This window comes from Peromyscus maniculatus, chromosome 18 (genome assembly GCF_049852395.1).
Source record: "Peromyscus maniculatus bairdii isolate BWxNUB_F1_BW_parent chromosome 18, HU_Pman_BW_mat_3.1, whole genome shotgun sequence".
Taxonomy (NCBI): domain Eukaryota; kingdom Metazoa; phylum Chordata; class Mammalia; order Rodentia; family Cricetidae; genus Peromyscus; species Peromyscus maniculatus.
In genome coordinates this window covers 47726710-47743337 of record NC_134869.1, presented here as the reverse complement: position 1 = coordinate 47743337, position 16628 = coordinate 47726710, and the positions used below count along the sequence as shown (strand labels likewise).

The 16628-nt window shown below is 48.6% G+C and overlaps 1 protein-coding gene across 2 annotated transcripts in view; it reads left to right on the top strand.

Annotated features, from left to right (window-relative positions):
* The window catches only part of Ppm1h (protein phosphatase, Mg2+/Mn2+ dependent 1H), a 269105-nt gene that overhangs the window by 198404 nt on the left and 54073 nt on the right, over positions 1-16628 (top strand). For both annotated transcript variants that reach the window (XM_076554165.1, XM_042263421.2), the window contains exon 6: positions 1003-1121. In XM_076554165.1, the coding sequence (XP_076410280.1) occupies positions 1003-1121 (119 nt within the window). The remainder of the gene's footprint in view (positions 1-1002; positions 1122-16628) is intronic.

Here is a 16628-nt window from a genome sequence, read left to right as displayed (position 1 = left end):
GGATACTCAGCTTGTACCAGGTAACTGAGGATGGGGCCATCTGTCCTCAGACGGGGATCCATCCCTTGCTGGCCATGATGTCCGCTGCCCACTCTTCCCTGTCGTAAGGTGAGGCAGTCCATTCCACCACAGTGCCCTCATGCAGGAGTTGGGCATGATGTGGGAAGGTTCTAACACAGATATGCAGGTTTGTGGCTTCAGCAGGGAAGTCGAAACGTGACCAGTTCATGTCTTAAATAGCTAGATTTGGATTTTGAGCGTAACAATGAGAGTGTTTCAAAGCAACCCCCCGGATGCGACTGTTTGTTCGGAGGCTTTTGTAATGTGAACAGAGATTTGCAGGGAATGAGAGAAGCCGTCTGTTCTGGAGTAGTCTAGCAAATGACTACAGAGCAAGCTGGAGGTGGGGGGCGGGGTGAGTCCAGCAGGAGACTTCTGGGATGTATGGAGTCCCCCTGTGAGGGAGCTGGCTCCTGTGTGTTCTGGAGGCCCACATGCAGCTCTCAAAGGCAAGTCCATGGGAACTATGTTGAGTGAGAGAAGAGAAGGACAAGGGAGGGACCAGGGGAACCTCACTGGCCTTCCATCTAGCCCACATGCTTTCCAGAAAGTGAAACCATCTTGAATTTGAACTACAAAGTCAACTTCGAAGAAGCCCGCCCATGCGTGCTCACCTCTAAGCCATTATTAGCTCTGCATGCCTTTTGATTACAATTAACTTATCAAATCCGTGCCTTTTGATTACAATTAACTTATCACATGCAACAGTGACAGCCCTTGGAAGTCACAGGTAGGGTTTTTGTTTACTTACCTTCTGTGAGTGTTTAAATTCTGAAATGTATTTACTGCCCTCAAAATAAGGAGACAGTTTTCCTGTTTTTGTACTAAGGCTTTGTCTCAATTTGCAAAACATACTCAAGTTTTATTTTGTCCTCTAAAATCTGTGTGTGGCTTTTTCTTTTTCTTTTTTTTTTTTCTTTTTCTTTTTCTTTTTGCTATTAGGCGTTCATGCAGCCTCACTTGCTGGGAAATGAGTTCACACATTTGGAGTTTCCAAGGAGAGTGCAGAGGAAAGAACTGGGGAAGAAGATGCTCTACAGAGACTTTAACATGACAGGCTGGTAAGAGCTCACCTCCCCCCGCCGCCTAAGCACTATCGCATGTCACCCCCGAAAGCCACCAATGCGAATGCAGCCAGGGACCTGGGCCCAAGGCGAAGGACAAGAGCCCACAGCCACCAGTGGTCAGATCACCTGTGTTCCTTTGCTTCTCTGGTGTTCTGAGGCCCTCCTGGGTGACACCAGAAGCCACGAACCTGACTTAAGTCCTTGATTCACACGACACAGTCATTTCGAGGCTTTTCAAATATATTATACTTGATATTTTTTTTAAGAGCAGGGCAATCAAAGAGACAGAAGGGATGTGACTTAGTGAGCCACGCTGGCTGGGATTTGAATCCCAGTTCTGAGCTTCTAAATGAGCAATGTTGGATAAACTAGCCCAGGAGCCCATCTTTTCATGGATGAAGTGGGGAAGGGTGTCACCTGTGAGGAATCCCTGTGGAGCCTGGAGAGATGAGCTGTTTTCTTTAGAGGGGATCCTCTGTATCCATAGGGGTTAATTTGCTCCACGATACTCTACCGGTACCCGAATCCGAGGATGTTCAAGTGCCTGATAGGAAATGGCACAGTGTTTGTGTGTAGTCTATGCTTCTCTTTATATTCCAAATCCTAGTAGACAACTTAAAATATTCAGCCCAATGTAAGTACGACATACATGGTTGTTCTATCCTTTAGGAAATCGTGACAAGAAAAAATATCTGGGCATTTTCACTAGATGCTTGCTATATATATTTTCCATCCTCGAATGATGGAATCCACACTTCCAAAACTTACAGACAGCTTGGATATGTTGTATCACATTCAGGGTGAAGTAAGACCTCCTGCCATGGTTGCCTTATTCCCCAAACACACCCATACAGGCACCAAGACCTTGATCTATGGCTGACCAGTTGACTCATGTTGACTAAGACCCCATTCACTCTGTCTGAATAATAGGCAGGATGATGGAGCTCCTCGAAACGAGGTTGGTGTGAGAAAACACCACCTCTCATGTTGAAGGGAGTGTGTGTAATGATAGCTCCTCTGCCCTGAGGTCCTAATGAGAGGGCCTCTTGCCAACCTGAAGGACAGGAGAAGATTGAGACCATTTTCCCTTGCCTCACCATATTGCCAGCGGAGGCAGCAAATACATTCTCTCTTCTTCCTGGTCAGCAGTTGTAACAGATGACCACGGTCCAGATTGCCATGGTGATGACGTCGAAGCTGGGGTCATGAAGGAACAAGGGACATAGAAACTGGTCTGAGGGACCTCTGGTTGTCCTTTGAGTTTTTTGTTTGTTTGTTTGTTTGTTTTCGTCTTTCAGTAGGTGGAGAAGCAGGTCCCAACCCCAGTCTACTCTTCTTCCTCTCAGAAGAAATCAGTAAAACCAGGGCTGGGGAGCCATTGCCATCTGCTCATCACCTGTTTCTGTAAAATAGTGTTTAAAACCCATACGGCTGCTTGTGTCGGTGCGGTGGCTGCCTTCCCAGTGCTGCGGGGTACTTACTGTGTGTTATGGATTCATAAGAGATCTGTGGCCCAGACAGCCCAAAAGATTGGCCCCAGCTCTAAAACAGGGGCAGAGAGTCAGAAGGGCTCATGATATTTGCAGCTATGAGTTCTTAAGCCCTGGAGTCGTTATTCTTAGGACTTCTGATCCACTTGAGTCCAATCAAGAAAAGGAGCACTTCTCATTAAAAATCAAGTATAAGGTAAGGGTGACTATGGTTTGGAAACACATGGAGGGATTTAGATATAAGTATTGTAGAATTTGGAAATTTGGCAAGAAGAATGATGAGTGCATGCAATCGTAAGCACAGAAAAGAAGAATCCATCTAGAAACATAAGGTGGGAAATATCTAAACAGGGGAGAGATGTTGGCAACAGCCTGAGCTTGTATTGAAGGAGACGTGGGAAGCCAGACAGCCATTTACATTTACTGTGGACGGTATAAACTGCTCTTGTGTATTCCTGGGGACAATTAAATAGAAATGTTTTCAGAAGGTTATATTGAGGAAGACTAACTTCAGAAAGCAGACTCGGGTACCCCTGAGGAAAACGGGCATAGATGGGTGTATATAGATATACCTGATAGAGATACAGTGTGCATCTCCCAAGCTAGTAAAAATGGAAATGAGCAGGAGACAAAATGTGGTAGGTATAAATACAAGGAGTAATGCAGAGAAGCTTCGGTGGTCCTTTTAAACGTCTTTTCAGCTGGTGCATAAGCTGCTTTAGAGACGGGTGCCTGAACCAATGCTTGTCACAGAGAAGGCAAACAGCGCGCATCACAGGATGGAGGAGGGGAGTGGAATCCTCTGACCCTGAGGGGCAGGTCAGCGGGAAGGGTGCTTTTGAGATACCTTGAGATGGAGACAAGGCTGTGTGCTGCTGCTTTCCAAACCAGATGTGAGAATCAGGTGGAAACCCTAAGAATCAATGCCTTGCCTCTCCTGAGTGTTCTTTATGGCAGATACTTGGTGTGTTAGTTCACTCGGGGTGGAGAGGTAGTGTAATGTTTCTTACTGGCTTTAGAATGCACTTGGGAGGCTAGGCGTCATCACTTTAATGGACAAGATGCTTTCAACAGCTGCAGCTATTCACTCAAACTGTGTGATGAGGTTAGGTTTTTTCTTTTTTTTAATGTTCCTTTTTTCAGTCTCTTGAAACGACACTTATTTTTTTTTTTTTTGAACGGCTCACATATCTTTCCCTTTAGCAAAGCTAAAGTGTCCTCATTTTGTAATTTTTTTTAAAAGTAAGTTCAGGAACTCGATTATATCCGACTTTATATGACTTTCCATAGCAGTGGGTGGGCGGACCCTTGGTTAGCCAGGTTTCAGAGACGCGCCTTCTCTCCCTTCCCACTCTCCATGGGTGCGTTAGCGCGGCGCTCCACAGCGCTGATGAGCTGCTTTTAATTGCGTGGGACTTCACTGGTGACACTAAATAATTGAGGAGCCCAGGCTGAGAATGGCTTCAGTCAGGCAGGATTTGATTTGTTTCCAGGGCAATTCCCAGTGTGCCTGCTGACTTCCACGCTTGGCTGTGGGCGGGATTTACGTACGCCTTCCTGTTTCCTACCTGTCCTTTCTCTTGACTTGAAAATGGGACCGAGGGAAGAGGAAACCCTCTCTATCTTTGTTAGAGGAACTTGGGAAGTTTAAGACCCACTGACACCACCACAGCCTGTATAAATCCCATCCCCACCCCCAAATAGAATAGGTTGCATTTTATACAGTTTTCACGCACTAGCAAAGAGCTTAAAATCAAGAATTGGTTTGTTGTTGTTTAGCTTGGTTGGTTGGTTGGTTTTTGTGTGGAGTTGTTGAAAAGGGGTCTCACAACGGGCCTAGAACTTGCTGTGTAGCTAGAGATGGAAGCCAGGGTCTTGTGCATCCTAAGGAAGTCCTCTGTCCTGGAGCCCCAGCCTCAGGGGTCATTTAGTCCAGCTAGATAATTCGGGCTTTTACTTCCGATCTTTCCTGTCTCTTCCTCCCAAAGGCTGGCATTACAGGTGTATAGCATCACACCCGATTTTATAGCCCTGAGGATGGAACTCGGGGCTTTCCGCATGCTGAGTAAGCTACTCCACCAACTGAGAGCTCCGGCCCCTGGCCCCAGGGAGTCACTCCGAAACGTGGCACCCGCTAACCTTTCTGGGTCATCTGTAGAGGAGACAAGGTTGCAGCATTCATTTATGGGAAGGGTGGAAGGATTTGCAGCCTGTCTCTTGTCCCAGTAAAACCTTAAATGACTACCAAGTAGGGTGTCGGTAGCCGCGGGTGGACTGCTGAGCAGTGGGAGGGTGCCCTGCTCCAGGATGCGAAGGATTCCTCACTGTGCCTTGTGTTTCTTGGCTCCCAAGGTAGTCTTGGGCTATGAACTCATTTCTCTGATACGGTTAAGAAAAGGTTCCCATGCTCCCATGCTGTTAAATTCCTGCAGGAAGTTCTTGGTTGTGGAAGGGTTTTTTTGTTTTTTTTTTGTTTGTGTTTGTTTTTGTTTTTACTTCCCCTAATAGTCATGATAGTCATGGCTGGCTGACAGGTATTGGAAGAGCTAAGGGCCAAGCCTGTGGCGAAAGCTTTCTCTAATTCCTCAGATCTTAAAGTAGGCCAGGGCACTCGGTAGATTTTCTAGGTGAAGAAACGGAGGCGGGAAAGCTAACCTGCTCATGGTTGCGGGGCTAGTCTGGGAAAGGGGGTAGGATGTGCTCCGAGACGCACCGCTTCAGATTTATACTGTTGTCCACTGCTCCGCGCTGCCGGCGGTGGGACGAGCCCCCCCCCCTTGTTTGTAGGCTCTTCACTTGAGCAGATGAAGACTCCGAAGGATTTGCAGTTTGCTCAGCTTCTGCTGGTAACACAAGCGTCAGAGTACAGACTGAAACCCAGGTGTCTGTCTCCTATTTCAAGACTCCTTCTTATCCAATACGCCGGACAACTTTCCTGTAGGCCGGTGGCGGTTCTCAACCTCCCTGACGCTGTGACCCTTTAACATAGTTCCTCATCTTGTGGTGACCACCCCCCCACCCCCCCCAACGGTAAAGTTATTTCATTGCTACTTCACAACTATAATTTTGCTACTGTTATGAATTGCAATGTAAATATCTGGTGGGTAAAGGGGTCGTGACCCACAGGTTGAGAACCACCGCCATAGGGTGAGTAGGCATCTGTACTCAGTTTTGAGCTCTGGGGGAAATGGAAGCAGTGCAGTGTAGCCAGGTAGTGGTGGTGCACGCCTTTAATCCAGCACTCAGGAGGGAAACAGATCTCTGTGAGTTCGAGGTCAGCCTGGTGTACTACAGATGGAGTTCCAGGACAGCCAGAGCTACACAAAGAAACTCTGTCTCAAAAAAAAAGGGAAGAAAGAAATGTAAACAGCGGACCCCCGTTCCTACTGGTATCTCCTCCTCAGCCATCCTTTATGGACAGGAGGATGAAAGACTTCAGCTCAGAAACTGCCAGGCAGTGGCTTTTCTCGCTCCCGGTGTGACCCGATGGACCATTCGTCAGATTAAACTGGGATGCTTCCCACTTTTCACCCAGAGTCTGCACATGCTTTGGGGGATGGGGACGGTTCGGGCAGTATCTCCGAAGAACCCAGGCGTGGGGAGTCGACGCTGCTCATTAGGGGAGCATTGCACCAGCATTCGGTGGTGTGTGCCTGCAGCGGGGAGGAAGTGTGGGAGAGGATGTCAGCCCTGGGAAGCCTTGTCTCATAATTAAAGATGAGTCTGTTGCCTCCTGACAGGGACCCTTCCTCTCCCACCGTCTTGCTTTCTCGGAGACTGTGGAGCAGCTTGGCGGGCCCAGATTGTCTGGAGGACAAAAGGTGATTGTCACCAGACCCATCATAATGAAATTGGTTGCTTCTCTGCCTCCCTCCCTCCTCCCTCCTCCTCTCTCCTCCCTCCTCCCCCTTCTCTGTTAGTTTGCTCAGCAGCTTGATTTACAAAGGCTTTGTCTAAGCAGCAGCAGCTCTGAGTTGGTCCCTGGCGTGGCCTCCCCTTGCTCTCTCCCCCGTCACCCACTCGGCTCTCACCTTCTGTGCCTTGTGTCATTGGTCGGTCTCGATGTCAGCACCCCCCCCCAGCTGGTGCCCCTCCTCCCCAGCCCTTTGTGTCAGGCTGCTCTTGCAGGATGTACCCTGTAGCTGGCATTGTGTCAGCTCCAGAGCTCCATGGCCCAACCCAGGCAGTCCCTCTGAGCTGTCTTGGGCTGTAATTTGCTGGCAAGCATCTTTGTTACAGACTGGAAACAACAGTTTCTCACAGCTGGCTCTGTGGCACCAGGTCCCTGCTCCCGTGACTCCTGGTGATTTTGCTTTTCTCACATTAAGGATCCATGTTGTTCTTCTTCTCCTTCGTGCCCTTCATCCAGCCACATGGGGTGCTGGGCCCAGGATAACACTGTGGGAGGTGTGGGAGGGGGCTGAGACCTCACCCCTGGCTTCAGGCCAGATTCTCGAGCAGCTGTTCTGGGCTGATGGGATTTGTAGAGAGGGCAAGGGTCAAAGAAGAAAAGTTCCCATCATGCAAATGGGAGATTTCTTCCAGATGGTTCTGGGTGTGAGCGGTGTACACTAGACTTCTTCCTTCAAGCAAAGCCTGCCTCACTTTCCTGTTCATGATGGTCCCGTTGAGGGGGCTGTGGCAGGAGGCTGTGCCGGCAACATGAGGTCACACGGCTTATTGCTTAGGGGATGGGCTTTTTGATATTTTGCTCTGCCAAAGCCTCTCATTTGGAAAAGGCTTCTGTTGTCCATTGCTGCCAACCTCTGTGTCCGGAGGCGGGGTTTGGGTAAGCTTGGCTCTGCCGTTTGGAGCTTCTGGAGGAGGCAGAATCCAGAGACGTTAACCTTTTGTTCTCATCTCTTGTGGCCCTTAAACATCTAATGATGCTAAGTTAATGACGTGTCAGGACCATTTTTCCCTCCTCTGTTTCCTTACAGCTATGAGCAAATTGGGATTTTCCACTGGGGGGAACAGTGGAATCAGCCACCATTTTCTCTGTTCAGCCCTCCCTACTTTGATGAAAGCAAAGGAAATCTGCTATGGATATCGTTCTATATAAATAAACCTGGAGAGAAACTCTCCAGCAACAGAAATCTCTCCATTTTCCTGTGCTCTCGACCACAATATCCAGTAGCCACACGAGACCACTTAGATTTCAATTAGTTAAAAATTAAATAAAAAATGAAAAATTAATTCACCCAAGTCTCAGTAGCCACACCTGGCTAGTGGCCACTGAGCCAGATGCTGCAGATCGGAACGTTTATATAATCTGGAAAGCTCTATTGGCCCGAGCTGTGGTCTAGATGATAGGAGAGTTTTGAGTCTAGTCAGGCTTTAGAGCGAGATGCGGGAAATTGTAGCTAAAAATCCCAACAGCATAAGGTATCTAAGCAGCTGAGCGGAGAGCTGGGGTATGGCTTTGGTGGGTAACGTGCTTGCCTACCATGTGTGAACTCCTGGGTTGAATCTCTTGCACCATGTAAATGGGGCATGGTGGTGCATGTCTATAATATCAACACTCAGGAGGTGGAAGGAGGAGGATTAGATATTCAAGATCATAGGTAGGTAGGTAGATAGAGGGAGAGGGAGAAGGAGAGAGAGAGAGAGATGGGTAGAGAGAGAGATAAATGGATAGAGGGATGGATAGATAGATAGATAGATAGATAGATAGATAGATAGATAGATAGATAGAAAGAAATGGATGGATGGATGGATGGATGGATGGATGGATGGATGGATGGATGGATAGAGAGATGGATAGAGAGAGGTAGATAGATAGATAGATAGATGATAGATAGATAGACAGATGATAGATAGATAGATAGATAGATAGATAGATAGATAGATAGATAGATAGATAGATAGATAAACAGATACATAGATATCAGGGAAAGCCAGAGGGAAAAGGCCCCATGACCTTACTGAATCAGACCAAGGCAGCTGGGGGATGGGCTTTACTCCACCTTCCAGATGTCCAGAGGCTTCTGTCATGGTGTTTAGGAATGACTAACTCATCTCCAGCTGTCCCTTTGCCGGGCAGAGGGAAAAAATAAAAGCCACATGCTGCTGACCATGAGGGGAAGCCCAGCTCGTCTGCCCAAATCAGCAGCTTTCTCCCCTCCCGGCCACCTTCTCCCTCTTCCTCCATTCTGAGCAGCAGCCCCCTCCCCGCCTCTCCCCACCGCCCCCATGCGGCTACCGGATGCTGCTCCTCCCCTTCTTGTTTTTCTTTGACCTCTTGGGAAGTCATTCAGATCCTGAGGATCTGATTCAAAAAACTAAGTGAAGTTCCAAGGCTTTCGGTTCCATTCCGGGTGACCTTTATCCACAGTCTACAGCCTAGAAACCCAGCGCAGTAATGAAAGACCCAGCCCCACAGCCCTGGGCTTTTATCAATAAAAAGACAACATTTTCTGGAAAGAGAAACCCACTGGAGACAGCCCCGAGTGGGTGTGTGGGGTTGCTGGGTCAAGTTGCACCAATATTGTCCGGGCAGCTTCCCTCTTTTCGATTATTGCTGTCTTCTGCGCCCTCCATCAGGACATTCAGGTAGATCGTGGGAAACAGGAGTGTGAGCAGATGAGAAGGTCTCGGAGCCAGCTCCAGAGCGGCACCCCCATTTAATACAAATTGATTTATTGAATCAAGCCAGAAGCCCTGTTACAGGAACCCCGACTTTCTCTCCTGCCAGGTACCACCTCATAAAGTTGCATTACTGACAATCCTCATTAGCTTTCCCACTGATTCCCCAGGCAGCTTTTAAAGGGACACTGCCCTTCTCTGGGGCTTGAATTTATATGTTGGTCATGCCTGTGGGTCTAATTAACTCGGCATTATTAGTCTTACTTAGAGAGAGCCTCCGTTTTCTAGCAGCTTTGACTCTTGAGTCTTACAGAGTTAATTGAAAAAATTCAAACTCTTTTTCCCTTCTTTTTGCTCTTAATCACTCTTAACCCAATCTTTGGAAATGTACTTGCAGATGTCTCTGACTGGCGGTTTTTTGGGGCGCAGAAGGATTTCTCAGTCCCACTCTGTTGCAAATCCTGACATTTCTGTTGTGCCGTGGACCGCACTGGGAAGCTTTTTAGACTCACCAGAGAAATATCGCATTTTAATTTTATAATTACTTCAGAAGAAAGCAAGCCTTTCTCTAGTGAAAGCTGGTATTCATTTCCTCCCAGCAACTTGTGTTTTCATAGTTTAACGATTATGGGCCGCCTTGGCAGCCATGTGACTGCTGAGAACAGCGTGAAAAACCTCGACTCTGCAGAGATCGGGGTGAGGGCTTCGCTATTGTCTCAGGGAGCCGTTACCCCAAACCTCGATAGATTGCAGGGTATGAGGGTTATCTAGAGCTCAGACTGAGCCCCTCAAAGGCTTCTTGTTCCAAGTTGCAGGCAGGAAAGGGAGGCTGGAGACACAGTGAGACCCGGTCAGCACCATGTGGAGAGTGGCCTCTCCCGGGCTCACAGAGCCGCGATGATGAATGGTTATTTGCGGTGTGCATGTTCTGCATCTTTTCAAGATCTGCAGCTCTTGCTGCAGGAGCAGCAGGGAAGAAAGCCATCCCTGCTGTGTGCAGCACATCTCCCGACAGTGATGAATGGCCGGCCCGCCTGCCCCATGCAGGCCGCCGGGGGGGAAGCTGTGGGGTCTTTACAAATGGCTGCTAGCCAAGACAGACAGGCTTTGTCAGGCCCCTGGGAAGAGAAAGAAAAGGGGTGCCCCACCATCTTGCTCCCTATTGATGGGGCATCCATGTGCACACTCACACACACCCTCAGCTCTCCCCTTCTATAGCTGGATGCCTACCATTCCTCAAGTAGCCAGGCTGCTTCCCTGGCCTGCCTTTCTTCTCCTCAGAGCGGCTGAGGAGTCACACCATCCCCATACCACTGCTTGGATTGTGTCTGTAGCTCATCATCCCCCATGGATGCTAGCTGGGGCTGGAGAACACACAGTGCTCCCACAGCTTCAAATCACCTGGGAGCGTTTGAGAATGTCGCAGGCCTTCAGAAATTGCTGTTGAAGTAGACTGGGAGTTTGGGGGTGTGGAGAGCGTGGCGGGGGGGGGGGGGGCGCACCTTTTATATTTTGCAGATCTATATTGTATACCTGTTGCATATGAAACATGGCATTGAGAACAGGTGTGGTGAAGCCGGGCTGGCACGCTGGGTCAGTTACCACCTGTATGGCTGGCTATTTATAAACCAGGCCAATGCACTCAGCAGTGGTTCCTCCGTTTGTGATATGAAGACTAATTATAGTACCAAAATAGTGGTTATATTATGAATGTATATGCCAGGTGCCCAGCAAAACTGTCTTGTACTAAGTGCTGGAGGAGTGTCTAATTCTATAATATTAGATGTGAGTGTGTGTGTGTGTGTGTAAGCTGTGTAACATTCGTAGAAGGATTTGGGGGCTTATAATCCAGAATGCATTCAGACGTTTGTTTCCCAAGGTAATGAGAGGCTAGAAACCAAAAAGGGAAGGAAAGGCAGTTTAGAGATGCAGATGTCTGAAACCAAGTCAGGGTATGCTGGTAGCTCTGCCCCACGGCAGGGCAAGTGATGGACAGACTCAGCACAGCCCAGGTGACATTGTGTTGTCTGAGAGAGACGCTCAGTGCTGCCCAGACCCTCCTATCAACCCCGCTCTTCCTAGCACTGACTAGTCAGGTGCTTTTTATTCTAGAAGAATCTATAGGACTAAATCAAGACCTCCTATTGGAGGGAACTAATCGCATAGGACCGTGGTAGCCTGTGCTACCAGTGCTAGCCTGGATTTACTATGTGGGAATGGAGAGGTCATTAACAAGGGTTTAAACACAAGACCGGAAGCCGGAGTGGAGGAAGCTGTTGTTTCTGAGAGAGGAGATTGAGTTTGGGAGTGACTTTCTGCAGAGGCATGTGTTAGAATCTAAAGACCTAGATTACGACGGGTCTCAAGAGGACCGGGGCTACCAGAATGGATATTGTTTGCAAAAGAACAGCACAGGCAGAGGCCAAGGGGTTGAGACAGAATGTGCGTTTGGGGAACTTAGAAGCCAGAGGTGATATTCAAAATGTTTTAATAATCAATGTGGAGAACATAGATGCAGCCTGGCGGATACAAGGGTCCTGGAAATCCCCTGCTGGACTAGGCATTATTAAGCTTTTATTGACTGCCGCATCCTGGGGACTCTGTGTAGGACACCGAGTACAGAGATTCGCTGGGCCTAGGCAGTCATTTCACAGCCAGTGTGTAATTATTTCAGTGTTTCACACAGCTAAATTGGTGCGCGTCAGCTAGACATCACTGCTTTGCTACTGGTAGCCCCACAGAACAACCAGGAAGGACACATAGCCCAGGAGTGTGCACGGCGTAAGGACAGGACTCACAGGAGAATGGTGTCACCCAGCTTCGAGAGCCGTGCTAAAGGTGGGGTGGACTGCACTGTCTTACATTTCCTCCTTTAAGAGCACTGTGTCTCTGTAAAGGAAAGACAGGAGGAGCCAGCGGTGTATTGAGAAGAAAATAAGGGCCAGTCTCCCGCACATCCCCAGGACCCTATTTTGAGGAAATTCCAGGGAAGTACGCACCACAGTGCTCTTGCAGACTTCCCAGGTACCTTTCCAGCCTGCCAAGAAAACATTCGTTATCTCCACCCCCCACACTCCCCGGTTATGATATTTCACTCTTACCAGAGATTGCTGGGACTGTTTCCCTTCTCCATGCCCACCAAGTTTGAGAGTGAGAAATTGATGTTGCTGGCTTCGAGATAACAGACGTTGAAATGCTAACCCAGTGTAGCCCGGGAATCAGTGGGGCAGGGTGCTGAATTGAAAGCGCTGGGAGCCGAGCTCACCCCAGGCACCCATGCAGAAAGATAACAAACCCCAGGGCTAGACCCGAAAAGAGTGCATCCTATCACTGTGGTCCTCTTAAATCCAGGCAAGTCCAAGACTTACATACAGCAAAGGTAAGATTTTTGTGCCTGTCCTTGCTGAAGAACTAGTCTAGCAAGCTTGCTCTGGGGATCTCTCTCTCTCTCTCTCTCTCTCTCTCTCTCTCTCTCTCTCTCTCTCTCTCTCTCTCTCTCTCACACACACACACACACACACACACACACACACACACACACACACACACACACACACACACCGGCTCCACCTTCCAAGGCTGGAATTACAAGTGAGTGGCTGTGTCCATTATGCGTTATGTGGGTTTCTGAGGATCCAGACTCGACTCTTCACACTTGGTCAACAAGAGTCTCAACCATTGGGCCATCTGCCCCACCCCGTGCATGCATTTTCTTATTTGTGAAATGAAGATAAAACCCCAGCTCCCTTACTGGGTTACTATAAGAATTATATATGGAAAGACTGGCCTTGTGTAGAACAAAGCGAGACACCCCCACCCCCCCCAGGGTAGTTGCATAACGACCTGGAAAGTGTTAAGAGTGGGGTGAACCAGTTGCTGTCTCCACACCCTGTCCTCTGTAATATTTGGTCATCTTTTGATGCATGAGCCAGAAGTGTGTGTCCCTCCTACCGATAAGGACAGGCACCTTCACCCAGACCCGTGCCTCTGCCCTGCGAACGAGTGACTCGGAACCCAAAGGATATGTGTCTGTCTTCACTACACATTTCCGGAGTCTGGGATGGGGGCGAGCTTGTCCTGTTAAAACAGAAAGTTGAGTGTGGGGGGGGGAGGGGCTTGTCCAAAATGCTCATGATTCTTTTAAGAGCCAGCAGAAGACCTGGAAAAGGACCCGCTCACTCTCTGAGGTGCTCGGGCCCTGCCCGTGTGGGGTTATCAGTCCAAGGCCCTTGCATAGAGGGTGGTGAAAGATGTGTCATCTGGTGTCGTCCCGAGTGTGGCTTCTCTCAGGAGCTACAGGGCTCTATGCTCCGTGATACTGATGCCCTGATGCCCGAGAGACAGTAGCTCTGGAGGGTTGCGAGGGTTGCCACGGAGGCACTTGGGAGTGGGACTAGTCCCTGTAACTAGAAATCCCTTGTGTCTTTTCCTCTCTCCCATTTGTGGTTAGGTAGTCAGTTTGGGTCATCTGAGTTTGGATATATCAACATGATGTCATGCATAAAAGCCCGATGTCAGTGAAGTTGGTGTTTGTTTCGGAATGAATGGTCCCAGTGAGAGCTAAAACCACTCTCGGTTGGTCATAAAAGCGAGGGTCTGTGATTGAGGCCTGCCTGTGGGGAGAGCTAATGTTATTGATTAGAACATGAAGCCCTCTTTGGCCAAGTGCTAATGCACACCACGAAAGCGGTGGGTCAGAAATGATTTCCAAATCTGGAATTTCCCCAAGAGTCATTCCGAATGATTTGTCCCAAAATAGCACTGGCTCTCTTGTACACACACTTGACTCTGGTTTTCAGAATTGGACTCTCAGCATTTCTGTCTTCTCTGCAGCCCCTGCCTCTGGGCTCCTCAGCCGAAGGTTGTGAGTCAGGAAGTGACCTTGGCTTTCTTTACTTATTTTTCTTCGTATTCCAGCACCTGGGCCTAGCCCCCGATGGCTAGACTGTCGGCAAACGTTAGGAATGAGTACAAAACCTACTGTTTTGATCTGCTCGAAGCCTTAGCTTCTCGTTCAGAAGCTCATGAAGAGGTTATATTTCTACACCCAGAACTCACTGTGGCTGGGGACCCATTCATAGACTGAGAAACCAGTTAGCGTACAAAGGGAAGAGTTTTCAACAAACCAAGCAGCACTGGATGGAAAGAAAATGCTGACATCTGTATTATATATAAAATAATAAATGTTGGCATAATGTATGCTTGTTTATACCCGAGTTAGAAATATATATGTGTATATATTTTACCACTGATCCCAAAGTATAAAACCTTTTCTCTAATCCAGTCTACTTCTCAAGAGAATATAGAGAGGCCAGTAATATAAAATCCAGCTCTCATGTTCTCTCGTGGGGGGGGGGTGTGTCTGTCTGTCTGTGTACATGTTTGGGTATGTGTGTCTGTGTGTGTGTGTGTATGTACATGTGTGGCTATGTGTGTCTCTGTGTGTGTGTACGTGTTTGGGTATGTGTGTGTGTGTACATGTGTGTGTGTGTGTGTGTGTGTGTGTGTGTGTGTGTACATGTTGTTTGGGTGTGTGTGTGGGTGTGGGTGTGTGTATGTACATGTGTGTCTCTGTGTCTCTGTGTGTGTGTGTGTGTACATGTTGTTTGGGTATGTGTGTGTGTATGTACATGTTTGGGTATGTGTGTCTGTGTGTGTGTACATGTTTGGGTATGTGTGTGTGTCTGTACATGTTGTTTGTGTGTGTGTACATGTTGTTTGTATGTGTGTGTGTACATATTCAGGTATGTGTGTCTGTGTGTGTGTGTGTGTACATGTTGTTTGGGTGGGTGTGGGGGTGTGTATGTACATGTTTGGGTATGTGTGTCTGTGTGTGTGTACATGTTTGGGTAGGTGTTTGTGTCTGTGTGTGTGTGTGTGTACATGTTTGGGTATGTGTGTCTGTGCGTGTGTGCGTGTGTGCGTGTGTGTGTGTGTGTGTGTGTGTCTGTGTGTGTCTATGTGTGTCTGTGTGTGTGTACATGTTTGGGTATGTGTGTGTGTGTGTGTGTGTGTGTGTGTGTGTGTGTGTGTGTACATGTCTGGGTACATGTGTGCACACAGTACATGTGTGTTCATACCTGTGGAAGTTAGAGGTTTGTGTCCGGTACTGTCCTCAATCATGCTGTGCTCTTCCATTTTGAAACTGGGTCTCTTGCTGAACCTAAAGCTTGCCTTTGGCACACTGGCTGTCCAGTGAGCTCCAGGAACCCATCTGTCCCCGACCCCCCACCACCTAGTGCCTGGGTAACAGGCGTGTGCCACTGTACCTGGCTCTTTTTTCCTTTTACATGAGTGTTGGGGGTTTGAACTCGGGTCCTCAAGCTTGTGCAGGAACCTAGATTGCTTTTCTGTTGCTGGGATAAAACCCCAACAAAAGCAACTTGGGGAGGAGAGGATTTATAACATCTTACACCTTAGAGTCAGTCCATCATGAAGAGGGGAGTCAGGGCAGGAACCTGGAGGCAGGAGCGGATGCAGAGGCTGTGGAGGGGTGCTGCTTACTAGCTTGCTTCCCCTGACTTGCTCAGCCTGCTTTCTTATAGAACCCAGGACCACCAGCCCAGGGATGGCCCCACCCACCGTGGGCGGGGCCTTCTCCCACCAATCATTAATGAAGAAAATGCCCCCATAGACAGCCGACAGGCTAACCTGATAGAAACGATTCCTCCATGAGGCTGCCTCTTCCCAGGTGACTCCACTTTGTGTCAGGGGAACAAAGACTAACCAGCACATGCAGCAGGCACTTTGGTTGGAGAGGGGGATCTCCAACCGCCCCCTCTTCCTGTTGTACATAGGCCCGAAAAGGTATTATTACCAATCCCCGAACTCCAGGTATGGTCCAGTTCAAACATGCTGATGGGCGAAAGAGAAGCAACAGGAGTGTTCCCGGGGATGGTGGGTCAGTTCTGTCACCGGGGAGCTTTCCTCTCTAGGACCAGACCTTCAACCCCATTAGGGGGTGCTTCCCTAGAGAGAGCAGGACGCCCCCCTCCCTTTTATGTGGCTGAGATGGGGAAGTTGTTTACTTCCGCACTCTGAACCTCGGTGTGCGTAGACGACGCGGTTGTCAGCCCTCTTCGGTCTCTCACCGAATACGAATTATTTTCAGACGGCTCAAACTTGGTGTTTGCTCCTGGGTCCAACAGAGATGCGTCAGCTACGTAATAATGGCTTAACGCTTACAGGCGTTGGCCAATGTAAATGACACTCCAGGGACCAAAATTAGAGAAGAGTAGACTCATTTAGAGAGCCTCAGATTGACCTCACCAGGGGTCATATAACTGAATAGCTCTTGAAAATTGCTGTGGGCACATGGATGTAGGAAGCCAGCCAGTCAGACAATCACATGCATGCATGCATTCTCACACATGCACAGCTTACTTACATATGGCAGTAACTCAGTCCTGCCAGGTAGTACTGACCC